General features: G+C 33.9%; 1 protein-coding gene across 4 annotated transcripts in view; it reads right to left on the bottom strand.

The window, feature by feature from the left end:
* The window catches only part of Scaf11 (SR-related CTD associated factor 11), a 76,070-nt gene that overhangs the window by 5,808 nt on the left and 45,096 nt on the right, over positions 1–25,166 (bottom strand). For 3 of the 4 annotated variants that reach the window (XM_027934077.3, XM_071609942.1, XM_071609943.1), the window contains exons 4-11: positions 23,844–23,921; positions 20,808–20,908; positions 18,542–18,606; positions 8,768–8,826; positions 8,268–8,377; positions 6,691–6,792; positions 4,437–4,543; positions 294–2,990 (exon numbers count right to left, since the gene is read on the bottom strand). In XM_027934077.3, the coding sequence (XP_027789878.2) occupies positions 294–2,990; positions 4,437–4,543; positions 6,691–6,792; positions 8,268–8,377; positions 8,768–8,826; positions 18,542–18,606; positions 20,808–20,908; positions 23,844–23,921 (3,319 nt within the window). The remainder of the gene's footprint in view (positions 1–293; positions 2,991–4,436; positions 4,544–6,690; positions 6,793–8,267; positions 8,378–8,767; positions 8,827–18,541; positions 18,607–20,807; positions 20,909–23,843; positions 23,922–25,166) is intronic. The other variant, XM_071609941.1, reaches the window with a different exon arrangement.

The following is a 25,166-nucleotide window of genomic DNA, read 5'->3' as shown; positions in this document are numbered from 1 at the left end:
GTAAACAGTACATAAATATTTAAGACACTAGCAAACAGCAAAATTTGGAGACTGTGTGGGGTTTAAAAATAAATACTGACATATATTATGTGTGTGTGTGTGTGTGTGTGTATATATATATATATATATATACACACACACACACACACACATAATGCAAAGTGATTTATAAACTAGGGTTCAGCTTAACATTATAAAAACTATAAATAAAGATCATTTCAATTCATACCAGTATTACATTTATAACCTTTTTCTTCAAGTAAAATACTATCAACAAGTAAACAATATGTTACCCTGTTCAGTTGTTTCCTCTTCTTGTCTCATCCATCCAGACTGTGGACCTGAAGAATTCCTCCCTCGTCGTGAATAATAGTTTTGTACATCTGCTGGCAGAGTCTTTCTCACAGCCCAACTAGAAGCAGATGTCCACCCTGATCTATCAGCTGGTGTATCAAATGAGAACTCTTGTTCATTTTTCCGCTTATAGGGTGGCTGTTCCATGTACTTGAAAGAATCATTCCCTGAACTATTTGAATTCCCTGAGAGGGGTTTTCGGTTTTGCCACCTATTTTCATTCTGATCTGTGTAGGCAAAACTACCTCTGTAAGTGCCTCTGCCACGGTTACCTCTACCACGGTTAGACATCCAACCTGAACCAAAGTTTTTATTCCAAGAATTCCCTGAATTTTCATTTCTATTTTCTTCCCAGTGGGAATCTTTCAATTTTTCTGAATTTCTGGTCCTTGGATCAGGCCCAGAATTAATTTTTTCGGTTACCCAACTGGGACAGTCATTTCTATGTTTGTCAGAATTTGGATCATCAGCATCTGAACTGATATCACTTTTTTCTTTTCTAGTATTTTCATTCTGCTTCTCTGGGTCATTCCTTCTGTACCGATCATTTCCTCGTGGACATCTCCAACCATCATTTGTCCATCTTTCCTTCCACCGGGGAGAGTAGCTATCTCTTTCATTTCTACCAAATGATGAACTTTTACTTTTTGTTCTAGACCGTAATGGCGACCTAGAACGAGATCTGGACCTGGACCACCATCTAGTTCTTCTTTCTCTATCACGATCTCTCCTCTGTCCATCTCTATCATTTTCTCTTTCTCTGCTCCGGGACCTCGATTTTTCTCTTGAGGAAGAATCTTTCACTCTTGACTGTGATCTTTGGTTCTCTCTAGAAATATCTCTTTTGGGGGACAGTGATTCAGATCTTCTGCCTTCCCTGGCACTATCTCTTTTTGGAGACCGAGACTGAGAATGCCTCCTTTCTTTTGTCATATCCTTTTTAGGGGACTGAGAACGAGATTTTTTCCGTCCTCTAGCAGATTCTTTCTTAGGAGATGGTGATCGAGACTTCCTGCTTTCTTTTCCAGTATCTCTTTTGGGAGATGGAGACTGAGACCGCTTTTTTTCTTGTGTAGAGTCTTTGTTAGGAGACCAAGTAGTAGATGGAGAATGAAATCGTGATCTCCGAGTACGAGGCTTTTTGGCTTTATCTGTTATATCTAATGAGCTTTCAGATGGCTGAGATCCAGTTTCAACCTTTTCATTAACAGGATCTGAAGACGGCATATTTTCAGAAGAGTGTGCCACAGAAGTTTCATTTAATTGTTTAGTATCAGCATTTACAGATGATTCAATTTCAGATTCATTTTGGTCACTGCAAAATGAATCACACTCCATGGGTATCATTTCATTATCATCCTCACCGAAATGTTTCTGTATCAGTTCTATGTGTGTGTTGGGCAATTCTAGAGATGTAGGATGTTCAACAAGAGATTCAGTATTTTCTTCTAAAGATTTATCTGATTTGGTGTTAACGTCATTTTTTAATAAATTATTTTCAGAGTCTTTAATACTACCCGAATTTTCATTTTGTGAAGTATCACATGTTGTAGCTATTACTGCATCACCAGTTTCAACATGCCTAAGTAACTGAATCTCTGTGCTCTCAAAAGATTTCCTGTCTGCTGTTTGTATAATTTCACCATCAGAAGATTCTAACTTTGGGTTCACTACAATCTCTTCTGTTTTTACTGAAGAATCATTATGATCAATAATTACTACTACAGGACTTTCTACTATGTCTTTATTAACCACTGACTCTGCATTCTCAAGTTTCTCATCTAGATGGAGACTAGACACAGATTGGTGTATTTCAATTTCAGATCTTGAACATTTAAGAAGATCATTTGGAGAATGATCTGAACCTACAACTACCTTTACCTCTGATTCTGAAGATTCAGATATCTGGACTTGATTTTCCAAAGGATCACTTCCTTTTTCAAAAATATCTTTAGAAAGCTCACTTTCTAAACACAAAACTTTACCTTCTATACCTGAACTCTCAAGTTTATTTTCTTCCTCCTCTCCAACTAGCACAGGAGGATCTTGAGTAGATTCAGAATACGAAGGTTCCTTTTCCTCTACATCATGATTCTTGCTACATTCCTCACTTTCTTCTATTTGTTCACTATAGCTTTTCAAACAATTAGCAGACTGATTTTCTACATCTGTCTGCAAAGAACAAATGTCACTACTTTCTACATCTGATTGCTGCTCTTTCTCTAACACAGGTGGTGTGTCAGATTCTGCTGTTTCTTCCTCTACTGAATCACTAGAAGATGATTTTTCAGGGGGAGGTATAGAACTCCGGAGTTTCTTTTTCAGTATAGGTGGTTTTCTTCCTCTTCTTACAGGCTTCCGTTTTGGAGCTTGTCTTTGCTTTTCTGACTCAGCTGGAGAGGAAACACTTACAGAAGGGTTACTATTACCTGGGGCATCACACCCAGAATTACTTGATACTGGGGATCTCTGAGACTGACTGACAGTCTCAGCTCTTGTATTACGTGTAGATCTTCTTGTAGGAGTTGCTGTTGCAGGTTTTCGTCTTGATCCTCTAGTATTTGATGTGCTAGAAGTCTGCTTCTTTTCTTCTCCTTCCTGGGTATGTGTCAACGTGCATCCCTTGATAGAAGTACCTGATAAGATGGGGAAACAATTAAAAATGTTTTTAAAATGTTGCAAAAACTGACAGTAGGTTTGGCTTAAGTTAATTTTAGTATGAGTGGGCAATACAGTGAAAAAATACTTGTGAATCAAATTATAAATAAATGAATAGTTACTAACATCTGAGTAATGCAAGATTTCATCAGCTTTTAGTAATGCTATTGAAATAAGTTATAACTGTACTTGAATCCATGTGGGCAATTTAACATGGGGAAAAAAGTAAAATACGCTTAGTCAGATACTATTTGTTTAATGAGCTGTTACTATCTAAGCAAAAAGAAAAACTGTCAAGTTAGCAATAAGTAGACAAAGACTCAAACTGCTTCTTCACAAATAATTTATTTACACTACTTCTAAAGATCTATGGTTTAAATACTAAAGCCCTAAACAGAAAGGAGACTTCTTGTCCCTTCCCCAAAGCCTTGAAGTTGTAATTTCTAAAAACTCTAAAATAAATTTTCTAGTTGGAACCATTTTTTCTTTTCCCCAGTACTAGTCTCACCACACATGAGAGTCAAGAATTCTTCTACTGAGACACATTACTAGACCTTTTTTATTTTATTTTGAGAAAAGGTCCAAGTTGCCCAGGCTGGCCTGGAACTTGCAATTCTCTTCCCTGAGTCTCTCAGAAAGCTGAGATTACAGACATGTGCCACCACACCCAGCTTGGGACAGATTTTTTTTTTTTAATTGACAAATAAAGATGTATGTGTATACTGTGTAGAATATTCTGAAGTATATATATACTGGGGGATGACTAAATCTAGCTAATTAATTATACAATATTTCACAGTTATTATTTTTGTGCTGAGAATACTTTCTTATCTATTCTTGGCATTTTGGAAGATTATAATATATTATTAACTATAGTCCCCTTGTTATACTCAAGAGCTTTTGAATTTATTACTCCTAACTCAAATGTTGGATCCCTTAACCAATATCTCCCCGGTACCACCCCAAAGTACCACCCCAGCTCCTGGAAACCACCATTCTATTCTCAGCTTTATGAAATCAATTGTTTCAGATATCACATGAGTGAAATCACATGGTATTTGTCTTTCTGTCTCAGCTTATTTCACTTTGCATAATATCCTGCAGGTTCACCCATGTTTTTGCAATGACAGGATTTCCTCCCTTTTTAATGGCCAAATGGTCCGTTGTGTGTATCTAAAGTCATGCATGCAGATATGTATGTATATAGATAGTGGACATACTCACATGCATATATACACTCTAAGTTGGAATGATTTTCAAATCAAGTCACTGTCCAATTATTAAGTAAATATCTAAAGTTGTTATAACTTACTATAACTTATTTTAATTCATTGACATTCAGATACCTATGAAATTGGAAGAAGCTAATAATAATACAAACAATAATTATTTTTTAAAATACAAAAAAGTTTCACAAACTTTACCAAAATTTTCTAAAGATACGGTACTTGTTGGAAAAATAGTTCGTGGCAACACAGAAGAAATGAGAGGAAGAACTTCTGTTTCAAAATCCCAAGGTATAAAACCAATTCTGAAAATTCAAAACAAAATAGATATTTGTGTTTAAATTCTTTATAAAATTAGACCAGTAATCAAAAACTATTAGTTCTCCAAATCTGGTTAGCAATACTAAAATAAACTTTTTTGCCCAAGTAACTAAAAATCTAACTTCGAGATTATAAATTGCCCAAAGTTGGCCACCAACTGGCTACAAAGAAAAAACATTGAAAAAGCACATTTGCATATTTTTTCTGTTACATGAATGTAAAGAGATGAAAGCAACTTAGTACAATCAGATAATTCTCTTGCAAATAATACTGTCAATATTTTTTCCATATTTTTATTGGCACATTATAGTTGTACATAATGGTGGGATTGTGTGTTACACATATTCATACATGCAGAAAATAAAATTTGGCCAATATCATTTCCAAGAATTTCACCATTCCCTCCCCTTTTACCTCTCCTGTTCCTTTTCCTCTACTCTACTGATCTCCCTTTGATTTCCCTGAGACATCCTTCACCTCCAACTTTCTTTTCTTTCTTCCTCTCTAGCTTCTACATTTGAGAGAAAACATATGACCCCTGACCTTCTGAGTTTGGCTTATTTCTCTTAACATAATGGTTCTACCCATGTTCCTGCAAATGACAATTTTATTTTTCTTTATGGCTCAATAAAACTCCATTGTATACCCCATTTTCTTTATCCACTCATCTGTTTATGGTCACCTAGGCATTTTCATAATTTGACTATTGTGAATTGTATTTGTCAAGATTTTATTTTAGTTTTTGTTTTTCTAGTCCACTCTGCACATAAACTTGGAAGTATATCAACATAAAATAAGATGCATAGATTTTTTTTTTTTTTTCTTTTTGGTACCAGGGATTGAACTCAGGGGCACTTCAGCCACATCCCTACCCCTATTTTGTATTTTTATTTATTTAGAGACAGAGACTCATTGAGTCACTTAGTTATCTCCCCATTGCTGAGGCTGGCTTTGAACTCTTCCTCCTGTCTCAGCCTCGATTACAGGCGTGTGCCACCACATCCAGCTAGATGTACAGATCCTAAGTGTAGAGTTTGGTGACTTTCTCCCAAAGTATATGTATAACCACGAGCCCAATCAAGAAATAAAACATTTCGATCTCTCCAGAAAGTTCCTTCAAGTTCCTCTGCACCATTCTTCCTCTTCCAGACAACCAGTGAATTAAATTTCATTGCTCTATTATAAATCCTTGATGTAAGGATGATGTCTCTTCAAAGTTCTCATTCTCAGTATCCCTATCAACCAGTGAAGACCTTCCCCCCTCCCCCAATTTTCTTAATTTAAATCCAATCTACTTCTCAAGCTCCTTTTTCTTACTCATATATATTTAATTTAGTTCTCCTAACAAAAGACTATCTTAATCATTATTAGATGACATTCTGAAGAGGAAAAAAACTAGAAAAACAATATGTAACTTGCATATGTACAAAAACATACAACTGTAAGGAAAGACTTCAGAGTATACATATTTGAACTTCCTAATTTTACTTCTATTTGCATGCCATCATCATTCCTTGAGGGAAAAGGTCCTATACAGACCTATCTTACAGTGACAGATAAAATAAAGTCACAATGTTATAGGGAATAAATATGATTTATTTTTTAGGGAATAAATATAAAACTCAGGCAGAGCCCTTAAACTGTAGGTGGGAGCTTGGTTTATGTATGTAGCATGTGGAACTATACTAGTAGCTCCACAACTAAAACTAAAAACAATGAACTAGATTACAGAAAGTCATGAATGCCAGAATAGACTAGACACTTGATTAAACAGTTATTTAGAACATTTTTGAGAAGGAAATATATTTAAACAATTCAGCAAACTAATGGTAAGACTGAAATATTGAAAGAATAGAGGAAGGATGACAAATCTAAATGTTTTTATTATTAATGAATCTTAGTAGTCTGATCCTGTTCTCCTTTAAGTGAAGCTAGCATATAAGTATGTAACTTATTACTTCCCAAAGGGTCCATTAAATTATATATTCATTTGGCATTTTAAATACCTGTTTAACTTACACAAAATTTCCTCAGGAAGATAACTATCAAATAAAGCTCTCTTATAGTTAAATTTTAATGATAACTTGTGTGCATGTTAGCATATAAACACCTGAGTAAACATCTTTTTTACCTTCCAATTCCAGGCAGTGCATCAGGAAACCATGACAATTCCAGTTCCTGTCTCTTCTGCCTAATCAATGCACTGATTTCACTGACTTCTATAAATTCTGTACTAAAAGATAAATTTAGATCTTCATCAGAATTCCAAAAATAAAAATTTGGAGTAACAATTGATTATCCCAAGAATAGCAGTAGTTTTTATACCAAGCATTATGGATCATACTTATAAGCATAAAAATTATTTTCCTATTATAACACTTTCAAAATAAACTCACTCCTGGGGCTGGGGCTGTAGCTCAATGGTAGAGCATTTGCCTAGCATGTGTGAGGCACTGGGTTCAATCCTCAGCACCACGTAAAATAAATAAAATGATAGTCCATCTACAACTAAAAAATATATATATTAAAAATAAATAAACTCATTCCTAAAATAAGAAAGAAACTTTTTTTTTTTTAAACTGTGGATTGAACCAGGGGCACTTTACCATTGAGCTACATCCCCAATACTTTTTATTTTGGGACAGGGGCTTGCTAAATTGCCCAGGCTAGTCTCAAACTTATGGTCCTCTTGCTTCATCCTCCTGAGTCTCTGGGATTAACAGGCATACACCACCCACAACTGGCAGTAAGTAATATTTACATATTATAAATCAAAATTATATTTAATTGAATCCTAAAAGCGATGCTGTAATGCTTAAGCTGCACAGTTTTTGTTTTTGGTTTTGTACTAGGGACTGAACCTGAACTCAGGGATGCTTCTGAGTTACATCTCTATTATTTTTTGACACAGTGTCTCACTAAGTTCTTTAGGGCTTTGCTAATATGCTGAGGATGGCTTCAAACTTTCGATTCTCCTGCCTCAGGCTCCCAAGTCACTGAGATTAAAGTGTGCGCCACCACACCCAGCAAGGTACAGACTTAATTGTTAATGTTAATTAAGTGTTAATTCAGCCTAATAACCCCAGTAATGAGAGAAATTCTAGGTATTGTACTTTCCCACTTTAAGTACACAACAAAAGAAAATAAAGGAGGTTACAATTACTACAAACAAAAATGGGTAATAGTTTGGCTTTTGGAAAGGCTACTCAGATCAATTGCTTCTGTGACACTTTGTCAAGGTCTAAAATTAAATCATACAATCTCACCTTGTTGGTTTAACTGATTGTTTGTATATGATTTTAAAACCCCAATTTAATCTTTAAATTACATAAATATCTACTGAGCATCTATATACCAGTCACTATGGATTCAAAGATGACAACTTCTCTAAAGAGTTCCACTTCATTAGGTACTATTCCCACAACGTAACAAATACCTTATAGGTTTCCCCATCATTTAACATGATTGTATAGAACAACATCTTATTAATGATAACAAAGTCCACAGACATACACAGGCATTGCATAAAGAACAGCTCACAAAAATATTAGGTTTTCTCTTTGCTAGAACCAGTTTGGTAAAAGAAACAAAAAACAAGGTGAGCCTTCATAATCTGTATTGAGCCCAGAGTTAAATTCCCACCAAGTTCATTATAATAATTAAAACATCAACTAGAAACAGCACAGATTAAAAGAAGAAAATACTAACCAGTAAGCTCTATAGGTAAAAGAAGATTCTCCAGTGTGACTACTAGAAGAAAACATATTGGAGAAAAAATTTCTGTAGCAATGACTTGCACACTGATTTGATCTTCGAGGCTAGAAATGTAAAAGGTAGTTAGTCAAACAGGAAACAAAACTACTTGCATAATAAGTACTTAATAGTCAACATAAAATATTTTTACATCTGAGAAACTAGAGTTATACAGTATATAACCATAAAGTGTTATTATCTAAGAAAAACTTTTTTGGGTGGTGGGGGACACCAGGGATTGAACCAAAGGGCACTTAACCACTGAGCCACATCCCCAGCCCTTTTCATTTTTATTTTGAGACAGTGTCTTACTAAGTTGCTTAGGGCCTCGCTAAGTTGCTAAGGCTGGCCTTAAACTTGCTGCCTTCCTGCCTCAGCCTCCAGAGTTGCTGAGATTGCAGGAATGCACCACCACACCCAGAAAAAAAAAAAAAAAAATTTTTATTTCAACAAACCTTATTTATCTTTATTGCTGCATTTTTCTTTCCTCTCACTTTACTGTATGGAGAGATTCCTGTACAAAAACACAAAAGGACTTAGTTACCTTAATTTTTATTTTAAAAGGCTGTAAACCTTTGATACTGGCAAGAGAAAGTTAAAATATGTAGAAAAGCTGCATCTGTAATAATAATACTTGAATTTACATACTTTCCAAAATGCTGTTTTTATCCCACCCTCTTCCCAACCCCCATAATAGGGACTGAATCCAGAGCTTTGCACATGGTAGGCAAACACGAAGCTAGATCCTCAGTTCTTTTTAAGACAGGTTCTGGCTGTTACCCATGCTGACTTTGAGATGTGTGATCCATTTGCCTCAGTCTACCAATACTCTCTTATCTTGTTAACTCACAGAGATAAGGAAAATATAAAAGATCACAATAAAGAAAACTGCTGGGCTGAGGTTGTGACTCAGAGCTCTTGCTTAGCATGCATGAGGCACTGGGTTTGATCCTCAGCACCACATAAAAATAAAATAAAGATATTGTGTTTACCTATAGCTAAAAAATAAATATTTTTTTTAAAAAATGCTATACTCAGAGTATATGGCTATTAAAATTCTAATTGACATATCCTGCCCTGTGCAAAATTTCATCTTATAACAAAAGACATATACTGAGATTGCAGGAATACACCACTACGCCCAGTCAAACTATTAATAACAATAATACACTCAATATTTATTTTCCAGTTATTACCTAAAAAATAGTACTGGTGAGCTTATCTCAAGTAGGAGCTGACCAGAGGAAACTGAGGCCATTTCAGGTCAACCTTTAATTACATTTAGCCACTGATAAAGGATTCAAGTAAGTATTTCCCTTTTTACTCAAACTTTAAAGAGAAAACCATGATGTTAACTGAAATAGTTTAGCAGTGTTGTTGGCTTCATTGCTTATGGCTTATTTTTTGTGGATATTAATTTCTCTCTTTTGGTACCAGAGATTGAACTCAGGGACATTTAACCACTGATTCACATCCCCAGTTCTTTTTATTTTTTATTTTGAGACAGTATCTCACTGAGTTGCTTAGGCTGGCTTTGAACTCATGATACTCCTGCCTTAGCCTCCCAAGCCACTGGGATTATAGATGTGTGCCACTACAACCAACTCCAGATATTAATTTCTACAAGTACTTCCACATTAAGAAAGACAAAGGAAAGATTCAATTAACCACAAAATTATATTAACATTTTTATAAATTACTGTTCTTTACCAACAAGCATCTGTTATTAGTCATCTAATATATTTATGGTCTACAATAAACTGCTGCAGATATGTCACTGCTATCCCTAAGAATTCTGAGGAAAGCCTACAGTGCAAACACCAATTGTCTTTTAGTCTTCAATCCTGTTTGTTTCACAAAGGATCTATTGACGTTTTCTCTTAAGATCTTATGTATTTTTCAGTTTTCTTGTTAGTCCAGTTAGTAAGAGCCTAACAGCATTCTAATTTCCTTTTAAGTTACTATTCAACAGCTGTCTGGTTTAGAGATATTATCCATCCTTCACACACATCCCACCCACAACTGCTGTTAACAAATATAGTGTATACCCTGGGCAAGGGAGCTGGCTGCATTTCAGGATACAAATGCTACTGTACCATCTGATGTATATCTAAAAGATGATACAAAGGTTTTCATAAAGTTCCTTAGGAAGCCAGGAGTAAAAATTGTATCCAGTTACATTCTTAGGAAATAATCATTTTTGTTCAGCTATATACAGAATTGTTGTTCTCTAGTTATGCAGTATCATTTATGCCCTAAGAGTGATGAGTTGTTTTGATTCACTCAAAACTTAATGAATATATATTGTTTACATAGCATTCTTTCACTTGGAAACCTATCCAATGAAGCTGCTATTAAATTAAATGCTCTCTATGGAAAGAATGGTTAGTTTGGAGCCAATATTAAGAACTAAGCAGCTCCAAGCACAATCTCCAAAGCATTCATTACTATTGAATTTCTATAAATTATGGTTGCTTAGAAATCATTTCACAAATCTACCCTAAATCTAAAACTAAATCTAAAGTCATGTCACTGCCTTTACACAGTAATGTGCCTTTTAATTTTTATGAAAAATAAAGGAGTAAAACAGCACTTTAAAGAAAAACTGCAGAATTACCCACTCTTTATTTCTGCTTACCAAGAGCACTCATCAAATCCTTTGCCTGCTTCTTCTAATATTTACTTCTACTTCTAAATAACAACCTTATAGTATTCTACTTTGATTATTCTGTTTCACATATTTCCTATTATTTTAACTGTGAAAGAGAAAGACTTTTTTTCTCTTTATAATACTGCATATACTCCTCTAGCTTATCCCCTTTGCTGCCTTCACTGTCCATCTTATTTGATATATCAATATATCAACATTTGATATAGCAGTATTATATTATTATAACTTACAAACATTAATCACAGCTGAACCACGAGTTTTCCCTGAGGTTAATAATTGCTGTTTTTTTTCTTTACCTTTTTTTTTTTTCTATATTACCTACCATTAATTCAGCTAACTCCACGACAAAAGTATAAATCTCTTAGAAGATTCAAACACATCAACTCATCCATCACTTTTGTTTCCCAACTCTCTTGGAAATACTCTTCCTTATTCCTGCTCCAGTCAGAACTTGAAACTCTCAAAGCTGCTGTTCAACAGTCATTCTGGACTGTTCTCTGAAACATTGGTCCACCTGCCTGTTTTGGTACAATGCTGTTTTTGTTACTATTGCTCTGTAGTATAGTTTGAAGTCTGGTATCACTATACCGCCTGATTCACACTTCCTGCTTAGAGTTGTTTTTGCTATTCTGAGTCGTTTATTTTTCCATATGAATTTCATGATTGCTTTCTCTATTTCTACAAGAAATGCCGTTGGGATTTTGATTGGCATTGCATTAAACCTATAGAGAACTTTTGATCATCTCGATAGATGCGGAAAAAGCATTCGACAAGGTACAGCATCCCTTTATGTTCAAAACTCTAGAAAAACTAGGGATAACAGGAACATACCTCAATATTGTAAAAGCAATCTATGCTAAGCCTCAGGCTAGCATCATTCTGAATGGAGAAAAATTGAAGGCATTCCCTCTAAAATCTGGAACAAGACAGGGATGCCCTCTCTCACCACTTCTATTCAATATAGTTCTCGAAATACTGGCCAGAGCAATTAGACAGACGAAAGAAATTAAAGGCATAAAGATGGGAAAAGAAGAACTTAAATTATCACTACTTGCAGATGACATGATTCTATACCTAGCAGACCCAAAAGGGTCTACAAAGAAACTATTAGAGCTAATAAATGAATTCAGCAAAGTGGCAGGATATAAAATCAACACGCATAAATCAAAGGCATTCCTGTATATCAGCGACAAATCCTCTGAAATGGAAATGAGGACAACCACTCCATTCACAATATCCTCAAAAAAAAAAATAAAATACTTGGGAATCAACCTAACAAAAGAGGTGAAAGACTTATACAATGAAAACTACAGAACCCTAAAGAGAGAAATAGAAGAAGATCTTAGAAGATGAAAAAATATACCCTGTTCATGGCTAGGCAGAACCAACATCATCAAAATGGCGATATTACCAAAAGTTCTCTATAGGTTTAATGCAATGCCAATCAAAATCCCAACGGTATTTCTTGTAGAAATAGAGAAAGCAATCATGAAATTCATATGGAAAAATAAAAGACCCAGAATAGCAAAAACAACTCTAAGCAGGAAGTGTGAATCAGGCGGTATAGTGATACCAGACTTCAAACTATACTACAGAGCAATAGTAACAAAAACAGCATTGTACTGGTACCAAAACAGGCAGGTGGACCAATGGTACAGAATAGAGGACACAGAAACCAATCCACAAAATTACAACTACCTTATATTTGATAAAGGGGCTAAAAGCATGCAATGGAGGAAGGATAGCATCTTCAACAAATGGTGCTGGGAAAACTGGAAATCCATATGCAACAAAATGAAACTGAATCCCTTTCTCTCGCCATGCACAAAAGTTAACTCAAAATGGATCAAGGAGCTTGATATCAAATCAGAGACAGGCCGTCTGATAGAAGAAAAAGTTGGCTACGATCTACATACTGTGGAGTCGGGCTCCAAATTCCTCAATAGGACACCCATAGCACAAGAGTTAATAACTAGAATCAGCAAATGGGACTTACTCAACTAAAAAGTTTTTTCTCAGCAAAAGAAACAATAAGAGAGGTTAATAGGGAGCCTACATCCTGGGAACAAATCTTTACTCCTCACACTTCAGACAGAGCCCTAATATCTAGAGTATACAAACAACTCAAAAAATTAAACAATAAGATAACAAATAAGCCAATCAAGAAATGGGCCAAGGACCTCAACAGACACTTCTCAGAGGAGGACATACAATCAATCAACAAGTACATTAAAAAATGCTCACCATCTCTAGCAGTCAGAGAAATGCAAATCAAAACCACCCTAAGATACCATCTCACTCCAGTAAGATTGACAGCCATTATGAAGTCAAACAACAACAAGTGCTGGCGAGGATGTGGGGAAAAGGGTACACTTGTACATTGCTCGTGGGACTGCAAATTGGTGCGGCCAATTTGGAAAGCAGTATGGAGATTTCTTGGAAAGCTGGGAATGGAGCCACCATTTGACCCAGCTATTCCCTTTCTCAGTCTATTCCCTAAAGACCTAAAAAGAGCATACTACAGGGACACTGCTACATCAATGTTCATAGCAGCACAATTCACAATAGCAAGACTGTGGAACCAACCTAGATGCCCTTCAATAGATGAATGGATAAAAAAAAATGTGGCATTTATACACAATGGAGTATTACTCAGCACTAAAAAATGACAAAATCATGGCATTTGCAGGGAAATGGATGACATTAGAGCAAATTATGCTAAGTGAAGCCAGCCAATCCCTAAAAAACAAATGCCAAATGTCTTCTTTGATATGAGGAGGGCAACTAAGAACAGAGCAGGGAGGAAGAGCATGAGAAGAAGATCACCATTAAACAGGGATGAGAGGGGGGAGGGGAAGGGAGAGAGAAGGGAAAATGCATGGAAATGGAAGGAGACCCCCATCGTTATACAAAATTACATATAAGAGGAAGTGAGGGGAAAGGGGGGAAAAAAACGAGAGAGAGAAATGAATTACAGTAGATGAGGTAGAGAGAAGATGGGAGGGGAGAGGAGGGGAGGGGAGGGGGATAGTAGAGGATAGGAAGGGCAGCAGAATACAACATACACTAGTATGGCAGTATGTAAAAAAGTGGATGTGTAACCGATGTGATTCTGCAATCTGTATATGGGGTAAAAATGGGAGTTCATAATCTGCTTGAATCAAATGTATGAAATATGATATGTCAAGAGCTTTGTAATGTTTTGAACAACTAATAATAATAATAAATAAGAATAAAGAAAATAGTTTTAAAATTTGTAATTATGATCAATTAAACATTTGATGAAGTACCAAAGTGACACCTAAGCAGATTTAACTAATTATTAGCAATTTTTGTTTTTCATCGCTTCCATTCTACATAGAGCTAAAGATCATCACTCCTGTCCCCTCCAACTATCTTTATGGTTTTACTCCCACACATGTGTTATCACTTTGGTCTCCTTATTATTAGGTAGCTATGGCCAAGGACCATTACTATCCTGTATGATACCCTAGAATATGCTATACTCCAGAAAATAATTACTATCCTCAAGAAAGAAAACCTTACAAGGAAAAGGCACAAAAATAAAACAATATACTTTATTTCACTAAAATTAACTATAAAATCTAGAAATAAGTACCACTGGAGAAGGTATTCAATTAACTTTTCAAAGCACTTTAATTACAGAAAATTTCAAACAGGATATCATAATGAAAACTCATACAACCAGATCTCAACTTCTCTATTAATTCATAGTCGATTTTAATTTAATAATTACCTCAATTTCATTTTCAAGAAATTCTGTACATCATATTTTGTGAATAAATATTTCAATATATAACTAAAAAGGAAAAATGCTTTTTGGGGAAGAAGCATCATGAATATTATAATCACAAGGAAAAGCAAAACAAAAACCCAAAACGAATAATTCCTTAATATCAAATATAGATCTGTTGAATTTTCCACAATTGTCTCATAAGTTATATTTTTTTTACTTTCTTTTTACATTACATTAGAATAAGGATACAAATAAAATCCATACATCACAATTGGCTGAATGTCATTTTTAATCTATAGTTTCCCCTCCCTTACTTTGTAAACTCCTTAGAATTTTTAAACTGAGGAAATCAGGTAATTTTTTTCATAGTGGATATTTTGCTGATTGCATCCCCTGTCACTTAATATGCATCTCTGCTCTTATTTTGTAAACAAGAACAGCTTTTAATCAGGCACACTGTGTTACACACTACTGCATTTTGGTGTTACTGACTTCCATTTGGAAGTGCTTAATATCTGTCTCTCCTGTTATGAGGTTAACAGCCATTGTTAATCTCTTCCTAAATCCATTAATTCAACATATTTTCTGGGTTTCAATAACTGTCCTGTTAGAGCCCAATCAAATTCATTCCTGAGGGTTTTTTTTTATTGTAATTATAATAGTCTTTGACAGCTTCCTTGCTTTTATGAAAAATATTTTTTCAAGAAGCTCTGATTCTTTTGAGAAACAGTATTTCAAGAACACAATCTGGGAACATAGTGTTTTCTTATCATTTAGAAATTGTTTTATTTTTATATGATTTGAAGTATTAAAGATTGAACTCCAATGGCACTCTATCATTGAATTACATCCCCAGACTTTTTTTTTTTTTTTGGGGGGGGGGGGAGACATAGGGTGTCACTAAGGTGACCAGGATGGCCTCTAACTTGTGATCCTTCTGCCTCAGTTTCCCAAGTAGGTGTGCCACCTCACCCAACTAGAATTTTTGTTTCAGAGTTGCTAAAAGTGCTCTTTTAGATCTTATAGTGCATTGAATAGTATCCCCTCAAAATCGTATTCACTTAGAACCTCAAAAAATGGGTCTTATTGGAAATAGTCTTACCAAGCCAAGTAAAATTAGGAACTGACATGAGATCAGTGAGTTAGAGTGACCCCAAGTTCTGTAAGAGTGTTCTTAGAGAGAAGAGGATACAGAGACACACAAAAAAAGAAGGCTATAGAGGCTGAGATTGAAGTGATGCAGTTACAAATCAAGGAATGTCACATATTATTGCAACAGATCAGAAATTACAAAAAACAAGAAAAAACAAAAACTCTTCCCTAAAGTCTTCAGAAGAAGACCTGCCAACACTCCACCTACAGACTTCTAGCCTCCAGAATGTTAAGAAAATTAATTTCTGTTGTTTCAAGCATCATGTCTGTGTCATTTGTTGTAGCAGATCTAAGAAATTAAGAGACCTAGATCTCATTTTTGAAAATCAAATTTTAAATAAAAATAAGCAGATAAGCAAACTAAATTGGTCAAGGTATTCCTAAAACTTCTCTGCACATAGAATACAACTTTTGAACTGAATTTCTCAATGTCCATTTTTTCATATATCATCACATATCTTATCTTCTGTATTATCAAAAACAATGGTGATTCCTTTTTAAAAAATCTATAAAGAAACTAAAATTAAATAGGATATAGAATTCACCAATTTTTGACAACCTGGGGTATGCTGGCACACATTCTAACATTTTACCTCCCAACACTCCCACTCAATAAAAAACCAGAGGGTTAAGAGAATACCACAAATTATGTTGGGATTTTTTTTAAGTTGCTACTATCCATTCTCCAAATTTAATAATAGCACTGTATCCTTTTCTGTCTAAGAACATTCTTACTGAACTTAGGGCCACCCTAATTCACTATTATCTCATGTCAATCCTTAACTAACTTGGCTTGCAAAGATCTTATTTCCAAATGTGTTCACATATTTGCAGACAGTGATGGTACTGATTGGTCAACAGTTATTATGTAGGACAAATAAGAAAGAATCACACTTTGGAGATGTTAAAGTGAAGAGAAAAAGAGCTCCTAAGTACAGATCAAATAAGGGACATGCTGAATATGTCATGAAGACAAAAAGTAATAAAACCTCACAGATCAGAGTTACTTTATAACCTCCTCTTTTGACAGCTTTAGAGGTTTTATATCAGGTTACTATATTTCCCAAACTTTTGGAATACCTTTACCAAGTTAGTTCCAAAAACGGTTTCACTGGATTGTATCCCACTGAAAGAATGTTTTAATGGTAATTCCTTGCAAAGAGTTATCCCCTGTGGTATAATATACAGAAATTTTAACTTTTAGGGTTAAAACTATGATGCTAATCTTTTTTTCCAGTATCATCTGTAATCATCATAGTCCTACACATTTTTGCCAGAGGAAATAAATGAAAAGTGGAAGAAATTATCAATGAAATAAGCACAAATAAATATGCATCAGTATAAACTAATCACCAATGAAATACCCTGAAGATGTATGCAAACATCCATATTTTTACAGAGCATTTCTATATGGGATAGATATCTTACATGTCCAAAAAAAAGAATTTTCCCCATGCTTATTGAGGTATAATTCACAAATAAAAATTGCATATTTAAAGTATACCACTGAATATTTTGATATAATATACATCTTGAAATAATCACTACAATCAAATTAATTAACATATCTATCACCTCAGTTACCACCTTTTTTCTTTTTCTTTCAGCTTAAGAACAATTAAGATCTTAGTTAACTTCAAGTATACAATACAGTATTGGTAACCATATTTACACTGTTATTGTACATTAGGTCTCCAGAATATTCACTTTGCATAAACTAAACTATTGTATCCTTTGAGCAATATCTTCCCATTTCCCTTTCCCCTTGGAAACCCTATTCCCTGAACGAAATATTTTAATATACCCTCCTAAATGTTCTCCTAGCAGCCTTCTCCATTTCAGTAATGGGCAACTCTCATTTTACCAGTTGCTCAAGTAAAGATGTGGGATTAAACCTTGATTTCTCCCTTACTTATACTTTATTTCCAATCCATCAGCAAATCCTGAAAAGATTCACCTTTGAAATATAATAAAAGTCATGTGTTACTTGGCCTAACCTGGAAAACAAATGCCTAATTCCTTGATTACAAAAAACTCACAGTAAAGTGTTCTCTGAAACAGAATGAGTAGCCTAAACCCCAAGGAGCAGTCACAAAGCACTACGTATGGTACTTTATTCAGGACTTGCTGTAGAAACTTTCTATATCATAAGATCATAAACCAGATACAAACCAAAGACAGGGATATTTCACTGCTCAAGTGCTTTTATTTCCAAAGTTTCAAATTATAAATGTGGCAAGAGGTCAAACCACAGTTGCCTAGAGGAATTTAAGACATCAAGTTTCTTGCTGTCATAAATTTTCCTTGCTACTGTTTACAATTACTGACCCATAGGTTTTAAAATCTTTTAAAAGGACTTCTGTATTAATTAGTGCAATAAGACCACAATATAGGTTGCTAACACTAAATAACTGGAAAACATTCTTATATCTTAAAATACATACCCTCCTCTCAAGTTCAACAACAAGAAAAAAAAAGGGATAGGGAACAGTATACATTATTACATGAAAGCAAAGTTTATGTAGGACATAATACAAGGTTCCTGGAGTTCTATGCTCAACTGCTTTCCAACCCAAAATAGTATTAATTCCAATCAAAATATTATTTTTAACATAAAAAAGTAGAACACACACAAAAAAACCCACTTACTATGTATCACCTTCAAGTCATAAAATCTTGCACTTAATACATCTTCCCTTATGGTGTTTTTTTTCCTGTAAATATCAAAAAAGGTGGAAAGATTTAAGAGAAAAGTATCATTATGTGCATGTATTTCCAATTCACTGACCATCAAAATGAAATCTACTATCCTAAAAGTTGGGTAAAGGTTTTAAAACACACTCTTGCAGACTTCTATGAGAACAATTTTTTTTTTTTTTTTTTTTTAAAGAGAGAGAAGAGAGAATTTTAATTTTTTTTTTAGTTTTCGGTGGACACAACATCTTTGTATGTGTTGCTGAGGATTGAACCCAGGGCTGCATGCATGCTAGGTGAGCGCGCTACCACTTGAGACACATCCCCAGCCCTAGAGAACAAATTTTAATATGAGTTCTAACACCTCAGTATTTCAATAATAATCATATTGACTAATCACGAACCTGCTACTGCGCTCTATGGTATAGAGGTAAGCAGATGTTACTTTTTTAGGGGATATCAGGAAATTCTAGCAAAGAATGAATGACTAATTGCAACTCCCCTGTCAGTTGACATTCTCCACTCCAATGACTTAAAATGGAGGATAAAATACCATTGTAATCCCTTACTTGGAACTGGAAAAACATCAGAAAGAGGGGGTATTAGGGTTTCATTGCTTTAGAAGGGAGAGCCAAATCTGAATGGATCTTGTCCCTGTGCTGGAAAAACCAGGTACATGCAGAGGACTGAATGAGAGAAATGTTAAAAACATCCAAAAACTACAATAAAAAATAGAAACTGTAAATAACCAATAACTAATAGAGATTTTCCATTTGGGGAAAAATCATTCAAGTCATGACTTGTTGGGCAGAAGCAAATGATTATTTTGCATGTGTTATTTTTGCCATGACATGCTTTTCATGTTGGACCCAAATAAATAGTCTCAAAGTTCATTCAGTGGTGACCACTGCACTCTCATCAAGTTAAAAGAACTGGAATTCTCCAGGTGCACAAAAATGCACATCCATGACACTGTCACAGCCAATGATAGGAGGTGTATCAGGCATGAAACTACCAAAAGGTATTTCTTCATGCCTGGGGAAAAAGTGTGCTACTATTATCTACTAAGCAAACAAATAAGAATCAAAGCTGATTGAGAAATAGTTATAAAATTTGCTCTAATGCCATTAACTCTGGGAATTATAGGTGGGCTGTTTTATATCTGTAAACAAGTATTTTTTCTGGAAGAAGGATCTGTAGCTTTCTTCACGTTCTCAAAAAAGTCCATAACTATTGAAAAATTAAGATCTAAAGAGCCACAGTGTAATAAATTAGTGGCAGGTTCAATAAATCTCTGATCAACTGCTTTAAAACAAACAAATATATTAGTATTTTGAAGAAATGTATATTCATGATTTATAAATTTGATGACAAATGTGACAATATACTGACTTAAAAACACACTTCTGGACAACTCTAAACAAATTTTTCCTTTTTTTTTTTTTTTTTCTTTTTTTTTTTTTTTGGTGCTGGGGATCGAACCCTTGTGCATGCAAGGCAAGCACTCTAACAACTGAGCTATATATCCCCAGCCCTCTAAACAAATTTCTAATCAAAATAAGCTTAAGTTAAATGTATTTGCTATTCATATTCAGTTTAGTTCAAAAAATGTTAAATATCCGTTCAATTCAAGTACTAAGCATTACATTTCTATACAAATATGCTAAACTAGGATTTAAAACAAAGAAACAAATCCAAATGTGCTAAAAAATTCTGAAACATAAAACACTTGTTATACCAGGCATGAAGCATCTATTAAAAAACAAGCAAAATGTGAAAGAAAACAAGGCATTTCAATTTTAACTACTTCATGAAGGACACTGTGCTATTTTATTAGTTAACAGTCTACTTTTCAGCCAGATAAGTGCTACTCAAGAGTGTGGTCTGAGCATTTGTGCTTATCTGTTAACTGTTTGTTATTGGTTTGTGGTAATTACAAAACAGGAGTGAGCAGTAAGAAATTTTAATAGAAATTATACAATTTTGTAAATTTTTAGTCTTAAAAGTTTTGCAGGAAATAAAAATAACCCTTCAGAAAAGACAGAAATGAAATTGTATTCTCAGATTTTAACTGATCCTTCCTTAAAATTTCAAGTATAGGCTTTCAGATAAGTAAATACATTTAAAGCCTACTTTAAATTAAAAAAAAAAAAGATATTCTTTTTGTATTAGCTTACTAATGGTTCTGTTCATTTGGATTCCACTTTTAAAAATCACTAACCTTATACAGCTTTCAGAACTTTCATGACAGGACAGCTGTTTTTTAAGAGAGCTTTCAATATTCTTGTCTTTTGTTTCTCTCAGCTGTCTTTTTACTTGAATCTGTAAGAAAAGCACAATCAACTATTTAAAGTGATAATCCAACATCATAAATGATAACCTTTCAATTCTTCCTTGAAATAATAAAATTAAAACAAAAACAAAAGGAATGAAAAGTATAGTCCCAATACATATACCTACTCATTCAAGTATGATAAGCCACAGCTTAATTAAGTGTGCTAATTCCTGGGGAAACAAAACAGTGAGAGATAGGGTGTATAAATAGATCAAGTTAGAGGTTGATGGTGTCATTCAGTGGTATGGTACATTTTAAAAAAAGACAATCTCAGTAATAATTCTTTATATATTGTTTATATGTTGGATTAAATGAACTGTATCATTAAAATTTATTTCACCTGTTTCCATTCACTATTTTAATATGCCTATTAAAAATTTTAATTGTATAGTGACTTATAGTACACTTCTATTGGACAGCACTAATCTAGATGACAGCATGAGGGCCTACATAGATGCAAAAGTAGAGGAATAGAAAAAGAAATTTTAAGACATTGTACAAAAGATATAAGATTAGGAAGCCTGCCCTTAGTAAGCTCCCAAGGCAAATATGGGAACAGTACTATTTAATGAAGGAAAGAGAGAATTCATGGATCCTGGGTACTAAGGAGCCATGCCTTGGGGGTCCTGGATGTGGGGATAAAGAGCTGAATGGTTTCTTTGCCTTGACCTTTGTGGGAGCGAACTGGTATTTGTACTCACACAATTGCTGACTTGCATCCCTGATAGAGGAGATGAGCTCCACAGAGGGAGAAACCAAAAACTCTCTCAGCTCCCTACAGACTGAAAGAGAGCTGCTGAATTTAGGAGTGTCTCTTCCATTTCCTGCCATTGCCCACCCCGACTAAAGACCCTTGCTTACCTCCACTCAGCACAGCAAACAAGCTAACATTTTCTAAGGCCCATCTCTCATGACAGAGAGAGAAAGAGAAAACAATGAAAAATAAAAATGGCACAAACACACACACAAAAGATGAGGGAGAGAAGAGCTGAGTGACTGGGGATGTGACATCAAATTAGGGCTGGGGAAGAGGGCAGGCAGGGAGTGAGCTGAGTCTGAATTTGCTAATGTTTGAATTCCTTTTGTATTCTAGATGGAGATATGCTACGAAGTAGCTGGAAATATAGGTCTGATTCTCAGAAAAGAGATATGGGCTAGTAATAGAATTTTAGAAATCATCCAAATATAGGTAGCATTTCAACCTACTGAAAGAACTGAGTAAACAGAGGGGGGAAAGTATGCTCAAAGAATTGAAATGAAGACCTTTACAGGAGCTCAAGTGATTAATAAAAAGTAAAGGGAAGGTAGGAAGATGGCAAATAAGATTAAAGGTCAGATACATAAAACAATCAAATATACCTACATACCCATAAAAGAAAGATGTCCTACAAGCCAAAGAACATTGTTAACATTACACTCAGAAATTAAACCATGGGATTTAGAAGTCAGAATGTTATTCTGGACCTTACTAACAACTACTAAAGTAAAATGATAGAAATGAACGTTCAGTGGAAGCTAAGGGAGATATCTCATTCAAATTCAGCTGTAAAAAGAAAGTGGACTTTCAACAGAAGTTAACATCAAAGAAAGATATTAAGAGAATTTGGAAGATGTTTCATGACAATAAATACTTTGTGCCAAATTTTAATATAAGTAATATGCAAATCCTATTAATTGAATTTAAAATTTTATTTCAAGCAATGCAACAAAATATCTTTGGAAGTTATCTGATGCCAATCAATCTTTAACAACATAATTTTATAAAGACTGTATGAAAAAAGAAAAAAACATAAGTATGTCTTCCAGAGAAGTTACTTAATTTTTATTATAGCATGCATAATATCTTTTCTCCAAGATATATACTATTTGTATAGAAGGCCTAGATTACAATAAACAAATAACATAATAAATAATTACAATAAACAAATCCTTTTTCACACATCATTTTATCTGAACTGCAGTCTAATTTGCACTTTACACATCAAGACTCATCTGACAAACATACCAAAAAAACCTATAAAATCCTACACTAAGAGTAACTAGTGCTTAATAAATAATGTACATTGCATCCATACCCTTTTCTCCAGTAACTAAACTCTCACAGACTAATAGTGCTGTCTGGAAACAGTTCATTTTTCCCATTTATAACATCATATACTTATAACTGAGTTTGATCATTTTTAGCTATTTATCATTATCATATATTTTTTATTTCTCATAAATTTTACCTAACAACTATCATTTCTTTCTGTTTCCTTTTACTCATTAATTCAAGAATGTTCCATTTAGTTTTCCCTTTTTTATTACAAGTCAAATTCAATTTCAATACAAATCATAATGATGACTCATAATAAGAAGTAACATCAATGAAATAACCAACATTTAAGACAAAGACATCATTTTAAATTTAATTTTTATTGGCTAACCCCCAAAATTATTTTGTTAATGAAAACACTTTTCAGATATTTTGGACTTAAATGTTTATGGGGATTGGTCTTTGAATCTAATATTCCATTTTAAACAGTTTTTCAATGGAAAAATTTATTCAAAGTGCTTCCCAACTAATAAATGTTTTGGAAATAATAGGATATGAGTAGAAGATGTTATTCTAAAAGTTTAAATATTCTGTATTTAAGTGTGAAACATCTTTCAGAGCATCAGAAATCTAATATATTTTGTGAAAAATAATAAGGCAACCACTATAGCTATATCCTCTATAGGAAGCAAAAAAAAAAAAAAGGTTCAGAATTTCTGTACCCTTGTTGAAAGGTGTGACTGTCATGCTGAAGAGGAATGGTTGTACATATTGAACCTAAAAAGCTGACCAATTTTCTAATATCCACAAACTGGAAATATATCAAAGCAAAATAGCCTCAAATAACTTTACACAGTTTATGCTACAAAATAATATCTAAGACTCACCTTAACACACCCTTCCACAGCACTCAATTTAAACACTGCCTGAAAAGGTTTTCGGTCAATAGGACATGAAGCCAGTGTCTGAAATATGATAAACAAATTATATACTTATAAATGTTACCTTAGTATAGATCATATTAAACGATACTAAATACAGTTGTAAGTTTTCCACTTTTTCCACTATAACAACAAACAGAAACGTGTTTTTCTTCTTTCAAATATAAAGGAGAGAAAATACTCTTGTCTCTGTCATGCCAAAGAATAAATACCCTGAATTGGTTTCACTCATTCAAATATATACTGAACACCTCTTATATGTTAGTAATTGGAATACAATGATGAACAAGAGAGATAATAAGATCTCTGTAATTAAGATTTCATTAAGATCTGCTACCCCAGTGAGAACCACCATATAATGAAAGCTGTGCTGAAATCTACAACCCTGAGATGTAAAGCTGGCTATTATGCTAAATTCAGCTGTGAAAAGAATGGCTTGGACAGGACTTTTACAAAATATTCTATATTTTTCCCAAAAATCAATTATTTGAATAGATAGTTGTGCCAACAATAAAAATATTTAAAAGATATGAAAAAATTAAGTATTCCACCACCCCTCCCATCAGTCATTTAGATGACCTCTCCACAAGCAGTTCCTCATATAGGCTTTTGCAGATATCCAATGCATATTTGTATATATGTCTTAATTTTATGGTATAATTCAGAAGTTGAACTAAATTTTTTCTCCTCTTCATTATATATCTTAGATTGGTTTACATTAGTAAATAAAATTATCCCATTCTTAACAGCATATATGCCATGGTAGTTTTAGTTTACCCTTCCTTTTATATGTGGAAGGTTGAGAATATTTTCTTACTTTTAAAGGTTATACAAAGATTATTTTTTTTAAACTGTCTATTCATGTTTTTTGCCTTTTTTATTAAGTTGCTAACTTTTTGAAATTGACATAGGTATTTTCAATTAAGGAAACTGATCCTTCAATCACTTTAAGATTATATATCAACTTTATATAGTTACAGTTTCTGTCCTTTCGAAATTCACGTGCATCAACTATAACTGAGGGTTTGATACTATTAAAAGTTGCATAAAAGTGGGTTTATACTATTTAAATAATTTAAGATGGAATATTTTCTACCAGGAGGGAGGACTCAGCAATCTATGAAGAAAACACTAATATCTATGGTTACAAAAGTAAAAAAAGAATTTTAAAAATATAATAGCACCAGTCCAGAAGATCAAACAGAATTATAGAATCTATATAAATTACCTTAATTATTCATTAGTGAAAAATGTGGTATTTGCCTTTCT

This window comes from Marmota flaviventris, chromosome 3 (assembly GCF_047511675.1).
Source record: "Marmota flaviventris isolate mMarFla1 chromosome 3, mMarFla1.hap1, whole genome shotgun sequence".
Taxonomy (NCBI): domain Eukaryota; kingdom Metazoa; phylum Chordata; class Mammalia; order Rodentia; family Sciuridae; genus Marmota; species Marmota flaviventris.
The sequence above is the reverse complement of the archived record's forward strand: the minus strand, read 5'-3'. Positions and strand labels throughout refer to the sequence as shown.